Here is a 16,212-nt window from a genome sequence, read left to right as displayed (position 1 = left end):
CGGAGCGTACGTTTTCTTTTCCTCATCCTGTAGCATCTCGAGTTTGAATGTTCCACTCACTCTGTTGTTTCTGGTGCTGTACAGCATGGCGGGCTTTTACTCTTCGTACCTGGCTGCAGAATCTCTTCCACTGAATGCAGATGCATCTTGTTTGAGCCTTTATTGTCGCCTGGCCTTCATAAACATTGCGGAACAATTAGAGTGGGGCTGGATTTCTCTGAACGATTGTCCAGCTTCCAGAGAGTATAGCTGGGCAATGGCCCAAGGCTGTGCCGTGACTGTTGGGAGGCTCTGAGAATTAAAGGGAAGCTTTCCTTTGATAATTTGATTTCATTTTCAGCCTCCGCTCGGTTCAGAGGTGCCAAATTAGGAACCTAAGATGCTGCTGCTGCTAATCATAATAATAATAGCATTGCTTTCTTATGTCATCGAGGGAAATAATCCAATTTTATTATCTGGATTGAGGTGAATGCCGGGAAGGGTGGAAGCCTTACCTGTAAACATGCAGACTTTTGGAGGATTTGCTGTTGTCCTTCAACCCAAGAGGGCTGATGATGAGTGCACAATGGGCAGCAGCCTGGCTCACTCTGGATGGGCCTGAGATCCGGACTAGCCAAACCCTCTGGGTCCTGGGGAGCGTGGACAAAATGGCTGCAGCTGCCTCAGTTTCCTCAGTTACAGAGAGGCACATGCCTCTGAGACAGCCTCCTCCGCACTCAGCAGAATTATGCCACTTTGAGCCCATCTCTGGAAGCTTTATTCATGCAGGTCTCCCCGGGGCAGCTGATGTGGAGCGTTAGCCTAGGGATGGACTCTCCAACTGGGTGTTCTTGGCTGCCTGCTTCTGTGCAGAGTTTGAATGGAAGAGCTGGCAGCAGCAGCAACATGCTAGGATGGCGGATGGCGCATGGTGTTCTTCCCCAAACAGATGGCCCCTCGTTGGGCAAGGCGGACACCATACAATGGAGGACAGCATGGGGGGCGTAGTTATAACCAGGCCAAAAGGGTTCATTTTCGAAACTACCGTTTCAGAGAACTCCATAGAAAATGTCAGGAACAGATGAATCTCCAGCAGAATTCAGAGATGCGCTGCTAATGGCACAGATAATTGTCCATAAAGAGAGCTTTAACAATTAAAAATAAAACTCAGTTCCTCCCGCAGGAGAGATGGTTCTGGTGTCAGCTGTAGAAATACACAGGTTTTTAATACTAATTTAAAACTTGTAGAGACTCTTCAGTGGCTTCAGCTTTGGCTGGCGTGTAAAATATGATCATTAGTAATGGCCTTGAGTCGCAGAGTCCAGATCTGCAGAAATCCCGGGATCTGAATTTTCACTGAGTTTGGGCACATTTGGATCTGAGCCTTGGCCCTTTACGGAAACAGGAGCAAACTACAGTCAGTGATTTGGATCTGGGTTCCAAACCCCTGCCTCCCAAATGTGGGTCCAGTTCTGTCCTGCCCTCCACATGCATGTATCCCTTGGAATCACAGGGGTGCTTCTCACACCATTCAGCTGGGGGATTCCATTCGGGCCCATGTGTTCTACACCATCAAACCCCCAGAGCTGGAGTGAATCTGAGGATTGAATTCCTCTTTCTCCCCCAGAGAACAGGTGGACACTCTCAAGGACAAAGAGAGACACCCCGTCCCCAATTCCAGAGAGTGAAGTATCCCACTCTCCCATAAGGGAGATCAGATTTGAAATCCCTCAGTTTTCTTTCCCAGGTCAATGTATTTTGGATCACACAGATGGAGTCCCTTGACTGTTTCTCTGTGATGACTTTGAGAAGCAAAATGTAGTTTTTAAATTTTATATGTATAAGGATGGGAAAGGGCTGGTCAGTCGAGAGTGGTTGGTGGTATCCTAGTGGGAGAAGCTCATTCCTGTTTAATAGGAATGAAATAATAGTTTTCTATAGAAATGTACCCATGTGTTTGTACAGCACCTTGCACATTGGGGTCCTGGTCCATGACGGGTTTCTATGCACTACAATAATAAAACTAATAACGACTATAGAATTGAACAGAGGATACTTTCTCTTCTATAATTTTTGCCTCGTTTGTTTGTTTTAACCATCCTGTAGAATTCCATAACGGGGATATAATTCTACAGGGGCTTCCTCATAAAGGCAAAAGCATTAAGAAAGGGGTTTAGTATGACCAACCACAGCGGTCAGGCAAGAAATGCTAATTTTAAATCAAAGGGAGTTTGGCTGGCCAAGAAATAGCAATGGGCTAAAAGAGACAAAAAGGGAGAAAATACAATTTTAAGTGAAAGTCAAAAATGATCTGTCTCTTTAAAAAAAAAAAAAGAGAGAGAGAGTTCAAAAAGCCAACCCTTTCTAGCTGCCTTTTCAGTGCTTTGTCTGTTCCCTTGTTAGATATCTGTGTCCTGAGCTGTTTTATCCTATTTTGTTCTGGAAAAATAGTTTTTGAAATGTCAAAACTTCAAGCCGCTTTTCTCAAGCTTAAACAGTCTCGTTGAACTTTGAAGGAGACCTCAGGATGAGACACGTGCACTTCTGAAGCTGCCTAAGCTGGCTTGGCTTTGATCAGCATTTGAGACGGGGCGGTGGAAACCCAAACAAAACAATAGCTCGAAGTCTTTTTGGACCTTGTAGTTCTGGGAAACAGCTATGTTTGAGGCCAAAAGACACATGTAGCTTTGTGCTGAAATGCTGTGTGCCAGCCATGCTCTTTCTTTGCCTCTGCCTCTCCATCATTCCATTTCTCACAGCCGGTGGAGATGGGCGGCGTGTCACGGAGTGTGGGGGAGTCCGGCCCTGCACCCCTCTTCCTGGGACCCACAGTGACTCTTAGCCAGCCAGTAAAACAGAAGGTTCATTGGACAACAGGAACACAGGTTACAGCAGAGCTTGCAGGCACAGTCAGGACCCCTCCCTCGAGTCCTTCTGGGCTTTCAGGGTGCTTGGATCCTAGCTAGGATACCCTGAATTCTGCCCATCCAGCTCCAAGCCCAAACTCAAAACTGCTTCCCTCCTGCCTCTCCCCTCCTTTGTTCCCCTTCCCGGGCAAAGGTGTTGACCTTTCCCCTCCTTTACCTAGCTCAGATTACAGGCTCTGGTATCGTCCATCCCCTAAAGTCCTCCCCTGCTCTCCCATTCCCCACACAGACAGCCCCTACTGCATCACACTGCGTCAGTCTGATTTGATTTATTGGGACTCTGCGAAGACACTGCTAAGTTTTTGTGTTGTCCTTCCTTATGCAATTGGACAACACAGCATCCTGAGCCCTAACATTCTACCTGCTGGGTGAATTTGATTGAATAATGTTGAGTTGTTCCAGAACAAAAGACCCTTCCTTCCTGCATGTAAGTGATGTTTTACATCTCTAGGACTGCACTGGGAATTAGGAGCATAGAATATCAGGGTTGGAAGGGACCTCGGGAGGTCATCTACTTCAACCCCCTTCTCAAAGCAGGACCAATCCCCAACTCCTCCCCTCAAGGATTGAGCTCTCAACCCTGGGTTTAGCGGGCCAATGCTCAAACCACGGAGCTAAATACCTTGATCATTTTGGGGCCAATGACTGAGATGCTTGAGGTGAAATCCTGGCACAATTGACGTGAACGGGAGTTCTGAAATGGACTTCAGTGGGCCCAAAGTTTCAGCTGTAGAACATGAATCCCTCCGCACATTTCACATGGCTAACATGAGACACAGCACTACTTCAGTTTGGCCCATCTGCCCTTTGTTGATGGAGACATAGGGGAAGACAGGCCAAATTTGATTGGCGTTGCGACCTAGTGCACAGGGTTGCAGCACCATTCAAATCTGGCCCAGCCATCCCACTGTACATGGAAGGGTGGCTGGCCCGAACCTGCTCTGTGCTGCAACCCTGTGTGCCAAGTCACAATGCCTCTCAGTTTGGGGGATCCAGAGTAAACTGCCCTGTCGTCCCTGCTGCGGGTGGCCCTCAGTGCGGGAAATGTTCTGCTTTAACTGGGACAGGTAGATTTGGAGGTCAAAGCAGGACAGTCCCTTGAAAGCTCGGATCGTGGGGAGGCCTGACTGTGGTATCTCACCGTTCTTTAGAGTTCAGTGTTGTCGGCTCTCCTGATTTTTCATAAGTGATGGGATTTCAGCCAGGGCCGGAGCCTAGACTGGTGATGACATGAGAAACTCGACCGCTCTTGCCCATCTCCTGAGGCAGAGCATCCAGCTAGAGTTCCTGCAGGAAGAGCTCTGTTCCCCTCCCCCTGCACCCAACAACCTTAAGCCAGCCTCACAGGAGGAGAAGGGAGCAGAAAGGGCCCAGCAATTCAGGGAGGTTCCTTTCTTTCTTCTTCCCCTCCCCTCCTGTGAGCAATGGGACAAGGTGTCTCCTTTGCTCTCCCTCCCTGCCATATCCGGCCTGGGACTAGGCAGGGGGTAAAGAGCCCAGGGAGCTGCCCCCCACTTCCTGCTAGAAGAGAGAGAGTGGTCCCTGCTACAGCCACCAGCCACGGCAGATGGGGAGTGAAGAGACTCACGAGCTGCAGGAGGGAAGCGGGGACTGAACTGTTGGGTTGGGGGCAGAATTAGCTTCTGGACAGGGAACAGACAGATGTGGGGCTGAGAGCTCCTGCCACAGAAACCAAAAGCACCTTGCCCAATACAACTGGGTGAGTGGGCAACAGACACACACACTTTTTGCATGAGGGTGACTAAGTGTGAAGGTGATGAAGATACCTTTGAGCCTGCCTGAAAATCTGAGCTGGGGGAACTGGGACATGCATCAATGGACAGGACTCCTAGTCACCTTCACTATCTTGTGCTTGAGCTGGTCTGTGAGTGGACAGATAAATAAATATACGTATGAGTGTGTGGGTTTGTGAAAAGGCCTTGTGTTTGAGAGACTAGATCCTCCAGTTTACATGGACGTTGGCCTGAATTCTGCAAGTCCAAAGGGCGATCGAAGTACCCCGTTAGTGCCATGTTCATCTGTTGCTGTGTATAGTGCTTGAATAAACTTATTTTCTCTTTTTTACTTGCCTCTCAACAGCAAACACACAATTTCCAGCTGGATTTTTCAAAGGAGCCTGAAATTCTGTGGGTATTGGATACCCAGTTCCACTTTCAACCTATCCCCAACCCCTCAATACATGTCTCTATGCTGCTATACCTTTGAATAGTCTTGGTGTTTTTTAAACTTAGCTTTATGCCTTTTTATTTCTGTCTTTCTTCTTGGTTAATTTATTGCCTATTAATTTTGTTTCTATTAATTTGGGATTGGCTGAGCTTTGGTGAAAGTGTAGTGAGCTGGTCTATGTTGTTGCTCAGTCCTTTCGGGCATCGGGAATTGTCCCCACAGGTGTCCTCATGAAATATGCCTGTGTAGTTCTCAAAGCCACCCTGCTCACCAGTTTAAATACAATGAAAATAAGGACCAAGATTTTTTTAATATACATATTGCATGTACAACTATATAAAGTGTGTATGTGTAAACACACACACACGCATACATACCTGTAAATTGTATAAATGTCCAATATGCAAATATAGACACCTAAATAAGTGGCCAGCTTTCTCTTCCTTCTAACCTCTTGGCAGCTCCCACTGAAATCAGCTGGAGCTGCTGAGAAGTCAGCACTTATTTCTCATTGGGTTTTCCCAGGCCACTCATTTAAGCACCTGCACTGAGACTCCTGCTTTATAAATCTTTCATGGGTGTGGCAGGAGGAAGGAGATCGAGAAGTTTCTTTCTCACGAGGCCTTGATAATCCTCATTTACATGGCTGTTAACTTTTAATTTTCAAAAGGATGCATGTTTGCTGGTTCTTATCCTGTGGGGTTCATTAATCGCTTGGCTTCCATTGGTGCTAATGGGAGACAGGAGACGAAAACCTCACACACAATGTTTTTGGAAATTAAAGACTGATTCCTTTATTAAGTCTTGTAAGTCTTCTGTGCTGCAAAGGGATAAACCCTATTGCTGTAGAGACTCCCACTCTAGGGAGTCACATGGAAGGCTCTGAATCCTCAAAAATCTAATGCATTCTTTGCCCTCTATTTTAGAGGTGAAATTGAGATCTGGAATTTTAAAGGAAAGAAACAAATTAGTTCCAGGTCTCTCTTATAGTCCACAAAGTACATCTGTTTCTGCCATTCTTTTCTGAAGGTGTCTTCTCCCAGTGGCCTCCATCCCCTGCTTTTAGGGTCTTCTACTCCTGTTACTTCACAAAATGCTACTTTTAATGTCCAGGGTTCCCTGCCTCACCTCTGATCTATGCAGCACTATTACAGAACCAGTCTTAAAATCAATGTAATTGAAGATCAGAGTTAATGAGGATCTCTGCGTCTGTGAAATTTCCCTAGTGATGCTGGGCTTCAGATGTTAGATAAGGAAATGATTGGGCTGAACTGAAAATCTATTTGGCTAATTAGATGGTGCATATTTCCACAAGGCGGGTAGGGGGGGAAGATACATTTCACAAATAAAGAAACATCAGATTTCTTAGGAAAAAGGTTTTGGCAGGAATTTACTTCTCAGTCACTGACCTCTGGAGGAAGGGAGTGTCAGGAGAGAGAAGGCTACTCATACGGGGAACTGAGAAAAACAAGGAACATCTTTTATTGGACCAACTTCCGCTGGTGAAAGAGACGAGTTTTCGAGCACCACCGAGCTCCTCTTCAGGGGAAGCGGCATGCGGGGCAGGTTCTTGCCTCTTGAGCCAAGAGCAATCTGGTGGTGTGTTCTGCTGCTGCTGTCTATGAACGTATATGGTCCTCATCTCCCTAGAATCCGTGGGCCTCAGAAACACCACCCTATGAGATGGGGAAATGTTCACCCCTTTTTACAGGTCAGGAGTAGGGGAACAAATTAAGCCACTTGTCCAGGGACAGGGAGTCTGGCAGAGCCAGGTGGTGAATCTGGGTTTTCTGAGTCCTGGGCTAGTGTGGTATAAGCTGGCCCCCTCTTCAGGGTGAATTCATACAGATGTCAACTGAACAGCAGGTTCACATTCGGGGGTGGGGGGCTCCCAGTACTCCTCAGTGCTCTGCTGCGCTGTCAGGCTGTTCACTGAGCCCCTGCGGCTGCTTCGGGGCAGTGGAACAGCCTGGTTCTGGTGTTGGAAAGCAGCTCTGGTAGTGCACCGAGCTGTGAGAGGACATAGGGTTGGGCTGATGCAAAGCAATGAAGCCCCAACATCCTGTTTGTAGATCTGAGCAGTAATCCTCCACCCTGAGCTCCCCCATCCCCTGGGGAAGATAGTTCCCTCCAGAAAGCGGTGTGGAAGGGAGCAAAACAGGGCTGGAAAGGACCAAATAACCAATGAAAGAGGAGAGTGACATCTACGGCCTTCCATTCCTTAGTCCCCAGAAGACCCTTTGTGTGAATAATCCTGAATCGGGGCTCGGTGTGATTTGGGGAGTTGTTGAGGATCAAGAAGATGGAGCAAGGGAGAAGTCATCCGTTCCTGGCAGGAATAGCTCTGGAAAGCCAGGGGATGGTAACTGTGGAGCGTCACAGAGGAGGTTGCTCAGCACAGTTGCATCTGATGCATTGCACCTGAGATTGGCAAGAGTTTGCTTTCTGCAAATAGCACAGCTGGGCCAAGAGGGAAGTGGGAACAGCAACTGCATGGTCACATGATGTTGCTCTACCCATGCTGTGTGCAAACCATTAGGGATCTCATTTGAGGTGTCTGTCCTCTTCTCCTGTTCCCCTCTCCAGCTAGGCTGAAGTGCTTGGAGTCTTGATTACACCCGCTAACAAACTGCCCCTTTCCCTGTTTTTCCCCCTGCAGGAAGCAGTTTTGTTGTGAGCGAGGGAAGCTACCTGGACATCTCTGACTGGTTAAATCCAGCCAAGCTCTCCCTTTACTATCAGATTAACGCCACCTCCCCCTGGGTGAGAGATCTCTGTGGGCAGAGGACTACGGATGCCTGTGAGCAGCTGTGTGATCCAGAGACTGGTAAGTGGAAAGCGGCAGGCAAGAGACTTGGGGAAGCGTTGGAGATGCCTATCTAAACTTTTGCTTGGCATTAAGAGTGTCTGTGCTGGTGGAAGTGCAGTCCTTCATAACCTACGCACGAATGATCTACCAGCCCTTGAGCATTGGACTGCTAGGTACTGTCCTTTCCACAATGACATAATTTAGCAATGATCTCTCATGCAGCTCTCCAGCACGCAATTAGAAAGGGGGGTACCGTCTTTTCTAACTTAGAAATGGTCCATCTTTTGATTATGATTTGTACTGTGGTAGTTCCTGGAGCGTCTGTCATGGCCCAGGATCCTACTGTGCTAGTTGTCTGTCAGCTTGCCAGCGTGACACTGGGAGGGAAGGGAGTTACTCTGCTGTTGAGAGTTGTCCGTCATCTGAATAGCCTCCCCCTGCAGGGTCTAGACATGTCACGGCATCAGGATCATAGTCTTGTTGGAGATGCTGCGGAAACTGCAAGCCCATGCAATTGTGTTCTGTGCCCTAGTGTCTCTCAGTGCAGCTGTGAGAAACTTGTCCCCAGAGCCTGTAATTAGTGACGAATTGAAAAGAAACCAGCTGTACAACCAGCAAAGAAAGGAAAGGAATTAAAAAGAAAACTTGTCAGCAAATAAACTCATGGCTCTGGCCAATTGAAAGCTCCTTATCAGGTCACTTTCCACTGACACCTCCTTTTCTGCCAGCGCTGATAATGAGGGAGCAGGGCGCTCTGCATGTGAAGATGGCTCTGTGGCTGTGGTTGGTTTTCTGATGAGGGTCCTTGGTGCCCTCTGCAGGGTTCGGGGAGAGTTACCATTTCCCGGTACCTCTCCCTGGAATGCTTTCCTGCCTAGCTGGAGGGAAGTGGCCTTGGTGCTGATAAAACTCCCTGCCTACAGCTGAATCTAAAAAGCATGCAAATAACCTTGCCCTCCAGAACAGAAATGGGATAACCTTTGGCTCATCGAAGGAGAAGCATCAGACCTTCCTCTCCTTCCATCCCCGCCCCCTCTTGTGCAACCGGTGCCAGGGAGAGCCACAAATCCCCAGCAGCAGGGTGGGATTCTGTTTTCAGGTTTCTGCTGGCTGGATTTGAAGAGGGGCAGTTTGTGGCAGTGACAGCCTTTCTGAGACACCATCAGGTCCTGGAATGAAAGGGGGGCTGCATTTTCAACTCTTTCAGCACTTAAGGCTGTGAAAGCTTTCTCCACGTCATAGAATCATAGAATATCAGGGTTGGAAGGGACCTCAGGAGGTATCTAGTCTAACCCCCTGCTCAGTGCCGGACCAATTCCCAACTAAATCATCCCAGCCAGGACTTTGTCAAGCCTGACCTTAAAAACCTCTAAGGAAGGAGATTCCACCACCTCCCTAGGTAACCCATTCCAGTGCTTCACCACCCTCCTAGTGAAAAAGTTTTTTTCCTAATATCCAACCTAAACCTCCCCCACTGCAACTTGAGACCATTACTCCTTGTTCTGTCATCTGGTACCACCGAGTTCCAGCTGAGCTACCCCCACCCTCCACCCTGAGAAACAAGACTCTTTCCCTGCCTGAGCAGGGTTGTTTCTGGCTAACATCAAGGCTGGTTCAATTTCTGTCCTTTCCATCTTTTTGCAATGACCACAACGGGAGGCACTAGATACACCAGTTGGAGAGTGACTGCATGAGGATAGTGCTAATCTGTTTGGAAGCTTCATGAGGGCTGAATTTTGGGTGGGGCGCCAGAACTTGTCTTAGCTGCTTACTCATTAATGAAGGGCACTTCTCAGTGTCACACTGTTCACTGTGGGGCACTGGAGCAGCCCAATTCTGGATATGGAAGAGGAGCTCTGTCAATTGACCAAGCTGTGAGCAGGGCCTAGAGTTGGGCTCAAGCTAAAATTATTTTGTTCTGATTTTCTTTGCTCCTGTCTCAGGAAGTTGCCACCCTACACAGGTCACGGGTCGTTGTTGTTGTGGAGATACAAACACCATCTGGGATCTGGGAGATGCTTTGCCCTGACCCAGATAATGGGAGAAAGGAGTCCCAAAAGCAAGCGGGGAGGGACTTGCAGTGATAAAACATCAGACACTTGAGTAATTTAAGGCTGGGTTGTGTTCTCAAGAGCGGGTCAAATATCTGTGTCCAGGAGTCATTTGGAGGAGATGTGTTTTATTCCCTTCTAAGTGTTTCTCTTTCTCAGGGCTTGTCTACAGAGGGAAATTAACCAGCACAGGGATAGCAGGATAGTATTTCCATTATAGCTGTGCTGGTCAATTTCCCTGTATAGACAAACCCTCAGTATCATCTAGACTTCTGGGGAAAAGGGAAGAACTAGCCTAGCAAGGAGGGCTGAGATGTACATAGAAACTTTCCCTCCAAATATCTCAAAGCTCTTTGTAAACTATATAGAGAGATCATTTCAGCTGTCAGAGAAGCGCAGTCACCTCTGGGACAGGAGGCAGCCCACTGTAACTACACCACAGTTCAGAGAAGCAAGTAAAGAATTCTTCATCCAGCTGAAACTGCGGGGAGAACGTATGGAGGCAGAATGCAATTACCCAGTCAGAACAAACCCTGCAACTCCGTTTGCAAGCCCCATGCTGTCCTTGGCATTGAAAGACCTGGTTTAATTCTCTCGCCATCTCTGCGGTGAGGGACGGACTGCTGCTGGTCACATCTGTACAACGGCTGCAACTCATGTTTCACTTTCCCATGAGAGCCTCTGGTTCCTCTTGCTGGCTCCCCTGCCATGCTTTAGCAGAGGATGACAGAACTCAGTCAGAGGGAATGGAGCAAGACTTGCTCTGCGCCTTTGATGGACTGTATTCCACCTTTGCTGGCTGACTCTGCCCTTTTGCCAAGAACATTCCTCAGGTGCATCCCTCAAAAGGCGCAGCCTGTCCTTACCGAGTGCAGTAGAAATCAGTGGAGAGATGGGCTGATTGGGTCCCTTTCTGATCCAAGTGTTGGCCGTCCTGGACCCTGCTGTGTCGCTGATCTGGCTGAGAAATTAATCAGTTAAAAGTCCCTGATGGGCTTACTAGCCGTGAGCGACAGAAAGAGGATGAGCTCAGCCCTCACCTGTAATGTCTAGTCCAACCACAGAGAGCTCATGAAGGCCTGGGAACAGCAAGATCAGGAAGGGTGAGAAAGCAGATCTGGTACACGAGGTGTCTGAGCACGGAGACCCACCATGAAGTGTTCTATTCTTAAGCCTGTCCTGCTGCCCTTGACTCACCCGGCTATGCCTGCTTATTGCAGCACATATGTTCTCTCTCTCCGGAGTCTTGGAAAGTGTTGGTCGCAAGCACTGCATCACGTAGGCCCGGGGAGGTGAGTCAATGAGCAGCATTGATCTCAGCCAGGATATTCTTCTTAACCTTAAGCTTAAAGTTAAGCACTTCTCTCCTGTTTTTTCCCAGCAAGGGGAGATCAAGGGCAGAAATTGCAAAGTGGATCCCATCCTCCCTCCAGATCAGTTGATAAACAGGGATAGAGTGTTGCTGTTGGGAAGACGTTGGCCACGATTTTAAAATGGAACTAGTGATTTTGGCAGCCTAACTCCTGAGACTGTGTAAAGTGACCCGTTTCTCAGGAAGTTCTGAATGCTCACCCTTTGAAAACCTCTAGAATTGATTGAGCTCCCCGAAACTGAGACAGTCTGAATTTCTAGGCACCGGTGACAATCGTGGCGAATATGTTTGTGATATGGCTGCTCAGCAAGAAAGTTCTGTGCTGGGGAAGTGTTTTGGGAGGGGTGGTGGGAGAAGAAACTGTTTATGGGTCAAGGGTTTTTTTTAAGTGACATTTTATCATTTTGAGGGAGAATGTCCTGAGGTCCTGCTGTGTAATAGAAATTGTGTCCGATTTCAACCATTTCAGGGGAGGGTTTTTATAAACCTGTTGGATCCCGAGTGATGGTTTGCTGGAGGCCTCCCACACCCAGGCTTGATAGAGGACTGGGGGGAGGAGAGGTCCTATGACAAGTGACGGCTAGAACTGGGAGGGAGAATGACCCACATAGAATGAGGGAGCCCCACTTCTAGTGACAGCCTATTGGCCTTGCATAGCATTTCTTCTCTGAAGGTCTCAAAGTGCTTCAAAGGCATTAGTTAAGCCTCTTTCCTGCAATGCAGCTTGGCATTGTTATCCCTGTTTTACAGGTAGGTAAACTGAGGCAGTGAGGGGAGGTGGGTTTGGCCCACAGAGCTAGAATGAATCATTGACAAAGCTGGAACATTGGTTACAACCAGAACTTCTGCTGTAACCATCCAATGAAGCCTGGGTGTGGGACAGAAGGATAGAGCCCAATAGTCAATCCATGTCCCCCTGGGGTGTCACAGCCATAGGCAGGGATAGGACTCAGGCCCTTCCGCTCCAGAAGCACAGGCCTTTTCCATATGAGCTAAAGGGGATCTCCTTTAGCTGTAGTAGTATGAGGGGCCTGTGACACACATGTGAACAAGTCCACGCAGTCCATGCTGTGAAGGGCAGCAGTGCATTGAGATACTAGCCTTTGCCTTTCAAGTTCCTAGTAGCTCTTCGGGGCAGAGACTGTCTTTTCTGTTTTTGTACAACACCTGGCCACTCCTACAGTACAACTAATATGGATTAGTCTCCTACTCCCAAGTGTCAAGGTGCCCTAGTTTTTATGGGAGTTGTGATTGCTACCATCAAGCTAACTTTTGGAGGAGGTGTGAGGGGGTTGCCTTCCCATTGTAGAGCTAATGCCATGTGGTACAGCTGCAGTGGGGACACAGGCTGTTTCCCAAAGGGATTAAGTTGAGAGTCCTTCCTTCGCCACCCCCAGATCCCTGGATACTGTGTAGCTGTGAAGTGCTGGCTGGCTTTTGATCTGCCAATAGGGCTTGGCCAGGCTGATTCAGGCACCCCTTCCCTGCAAGCCAGAGCCTCCATCCTGCCATGAAATTTACATGAATGAGAGCTGCTGCTCTGTTAGCATGGCTGGCTACAAAGATTACCAACAAGAAGGGGCAATTCACACTGTGCTTGGGACTGGATTGCTGCCCTTTGGAAACTGAGGATAAGGAGGGTTTGTGCTGTGCTGTGAGTTGGAGCTGAGTCTGCCATCTCTGGGTCTCAAAGCTTTGTGTGCGCATGACAAAGCCGCTGCTTGTACTGCACACTATGATGCCGTCTCATAAAATCAGTGAGGGGCTGCCTTTTCACTAGCCTCCCTTGTCAGCATCGGTTACATTTATGAGGGCATCTATTTTTTCCCCATCTCTGTGGCATATGCAAATACTGGTTAGCGTACACAATTACCTGCTTCGTATGCACACAACTAATTCACCCCCACATGTTGTGGGCACATCTTAGGAGGCCTGCTGGAAAACTGGTCCCGTTGGGCCAAATGTTGAAATATTCAGCGTTTGTGCTGGCAGACTTATCAATGCAATGAGATAAATGAGATGGAAAACAACCTTGATTAATAGAGGCACGTGGGTTTTTTTGCCCTAACAAATCAGATATCTAAATTTTATTATCTATATAGCTGATTGCCTCAACACAACTATGAGCAGATTTGATTGAAGATAAAAAAAATGAGGTGGTGTTGAGGCCCCTTTTAAAAACTGGCAATGAAATTGGTTTCCAGTGTCGTCCAAATGGTTTCCTTCGCCATTGTAGTCACAGATTCTATTACCATCTCCAGCAAAATGGGGACTTGCCAGCAGGAGGTTCAGAAAAGCCATTTTTAAACATATCTCATTTGACAAACAAACACACATACCTTTAGAGAATTTGGAGGTTGCATGGTTGGGCATGTAAGTCAGGAAATGCCCCCTTCCGTTGTGTGTATTAAAATCTTCCTTTGATGCAATTTAATATCATGCAGCTTTTCTGCAGTATCTAGTAAAGTTTGTTTATTCTTTCATACATTTTGGATTTTCATTTTCACAATGGTCCAGCATCTTTGTTGACTTAGACTTGCATATGTTGAGGTCCCTTCTCTCTATGGTGTGTATTTTAATAACTTGGTCAGTAGCTGTGTAATATCTGATTTCTTTTCATCCATCCATCAGCACAGCTTGCTATATGTGCAGCTCAGAGCATTAGGCAATGAACTCCCATGCTAATTTCGCTTCAGGTTTAAGTGATACAATCAAAATGCATGCACATAAAGGGGCAGCGTTAAGGTTATCTGAGCTGCCTTTGCTTTCTCATTTTCTACCATTTGCAGGTTTGCTTATGCAGCCATTAATGTTCTCATAATAGAATTTCTGAATTTGTGTAAAGAAGAAAATAATCCATAATGTGGAGCTATTTTTGCGCAGGTCCCTCTAAACCAAACTACTTGATAAGTATTATGAGGTCTGCAGGAGGTGACCGCTCAGCTATGTACCTTTCGGAGCAGTGCAGCTTTTACCCTAGATGATAAAGAGTGCATGAGACAGGACTCTGGCAGAGCCTTACCTCGTTTGCTATGTGCCTTCAAGGCAGAATATAGGCTGGATGCAATAAGGCTTAAGCGCCTCCTTAAAGTTAAGCACATGCTTAAGTTCTTTGATGAATCAGGACCATGAAGGGTGGAGCCCAGTGGTATGTAACTGGCAAAGCAATGCCAGATTTCACAACACTCAAAGGTGCTTCTGCTCAGTGAGGGTGCTTTCCCTGCCAAATTTCAACCCCCTACCTTATGTGTGCGTGTGCGTGTGTGTGTATGTGTGTGTGTGTATGTGTGTGTTTATTAAATCACTATTGGGCAGAAACCAGGCCTGGAAAACCTCAGCCCAGAAAGTTAGAAACGACTGATAACCAGCAGCTGGAATGGAAACGATGAAGCAACCTTTTCTGCAGCTGTCACTGCCGCTGCAGTTATTCGTGAATGCAGTTCACAGGCTCTAGCTGGTGCTGGCTTGGCCAGGAGCTCTCTGAAGACGGCACTCTTGGCCAGGAGCAGCTTTCCATTGAAATCAGCCTTTCATAATTTGTTAGGATCTCTTTCTTCCCCTTTGTTTTTAATGTTCTGTGGATCTCCTCACCTGGCAGGGGGAGCTGTGACATCTTGCCACGCTGTCCCATGACGGCCTAGTTAATTATCTGGCAGGGGGGGTTGATTCTTTACTCATCAGCACAGCTAATAAGTTCTCTCGCAGCTGGCAAGCCTGGCAAGAAAGTTTGTGGACATGCATGTTCCGGTTGCATCTCCAACAGGCTTTGCCTTCATAGCATTGCACAGCATTCTCCACCAGCACTGTTCATCTGGAGAGGCTGTTGGTGAATGTGAGGTGCCAGGGTCTGGCAATCTAGCCACTATGTCACCTAGACCTGCTCTGATCAGGCTTAGAGGATGCGGTGATTGAAACTCCTCCAGCAGCTTGTCTATGCTGGTGCTTCAGCCATTATAGAGATGGACCTGTAAGGGACATGTAAGGGATGGATTATATGGACATGTAAGGGATGGATTATAATGATGGTCAGGGCACACCCAGACCCATTTGGTGGTGAAGCCAGGTCTGTCATGTGCCTGGGGCGAGAGGCAGTGTGGGCTGGAGCTGCAAGTGTGTGATGGAGGTATTCCTGGCGCTGTCCAGGCCATTCCTCACTGGCAGTCGCTCCTGTTGCTGTCACTGATGCTGCCCACAGAATAGCCTTAACTTGGCCTTCCAGCTGCCCTCTTGGAGAGCATGGAGCTGGCTGCTGGAGTCCAGCTGGGCCTGTCCCCTCTGCAAGCGGCATTTCTAATTGGAGAGGAGGGCAGCCCAGCCTACTCCCGTGCTCCATTTCCTTCCCCTGGAAGGAGATGGAGATTGCAGTGTGCCACCTCTGCTCTGGCCTCACCTAGGGAATGATCGTGCCAAAGGATGCCTGTCCTGGCAGCTTCCTCTCGCTCTAGCCTTGGAGAATGGCCCTTTCCATAGGTGTGGGGTGAGTCAGAGATTTCTGTCCTGGGGAGGGAGCCACAGGCTCTCAGAGCCAAGTCGGCCCTGTTCCTCGGCATCATCAGGACCATGCACACAGCCAGCAAAAGAGAGAGGTGAGCCGGCCCTGCGTGTGCCCAAGATCCCCTTCGTGTGCCGTAACAAAGAGCCTTATCCGAGCATGATTGGAAGCACAGTGATCCGTTCAATGCGAGCACAGAAAGCAGCTGCCGCTCTCCATCCGAGTTCTATCACTGTTGTTAAAGGCAGCTCACCCAGAAAAGAAGGGCATTGTGCCTGCCTTTGTGCAGGCAATGTAACGAACACTGGGGCAGTTAGCCATGCTCTGTCTGGGAAATAGGGGCACTGAAAGGGTCCTTCTGTGCACTAAATAATGCTCAACCTTGGGCCACCAAT

The 16,212-nt window shown here is 48.1% G+C and overlaps 1 protein-coding gene across 1 annotated transcript in view; it reads left to right on the top strand.

Moving 5' to 3' along the window:
- The window catches only part of ASTN2 (astrotactin 2), a 639,084-nt gene that overhangs the window by 247,513 nt on the left and 375,359 nt on the right, over nucleotides 1–16,212 (top strand). The window contains exon 7 of the mRNA XM_030535214.1: nucleotides 7,753–7,920. Within this exon, the coding sequence (XP_030391074.1) occupies nucleotides 7,753–7,920 (168 nt within the window). The remainder of the gene's footprint in view (nucleotides 1–7,752; nucleotides 7,921–16,212) is intronic.

Source organism: Gopherus evgoodei, chromosome 16 (genome assembly GCF_007399415.2).
Source record: "Gopherus evgoodei ecotype Sinaloan lineage chromosome 16, rGopEvg1_v1.p, whole genome shotgun sequence".
Taxonomy (NCBI): Eukaryota; Metazoa; Chordata; order Testudines; family Testudinidae; genus Gopherus; species Gopherus evgoodei.
Note: the sequence above shows the minus strand (reverse complement) of the source record. Positions and strands in the feature narration are given on the sequence as shown.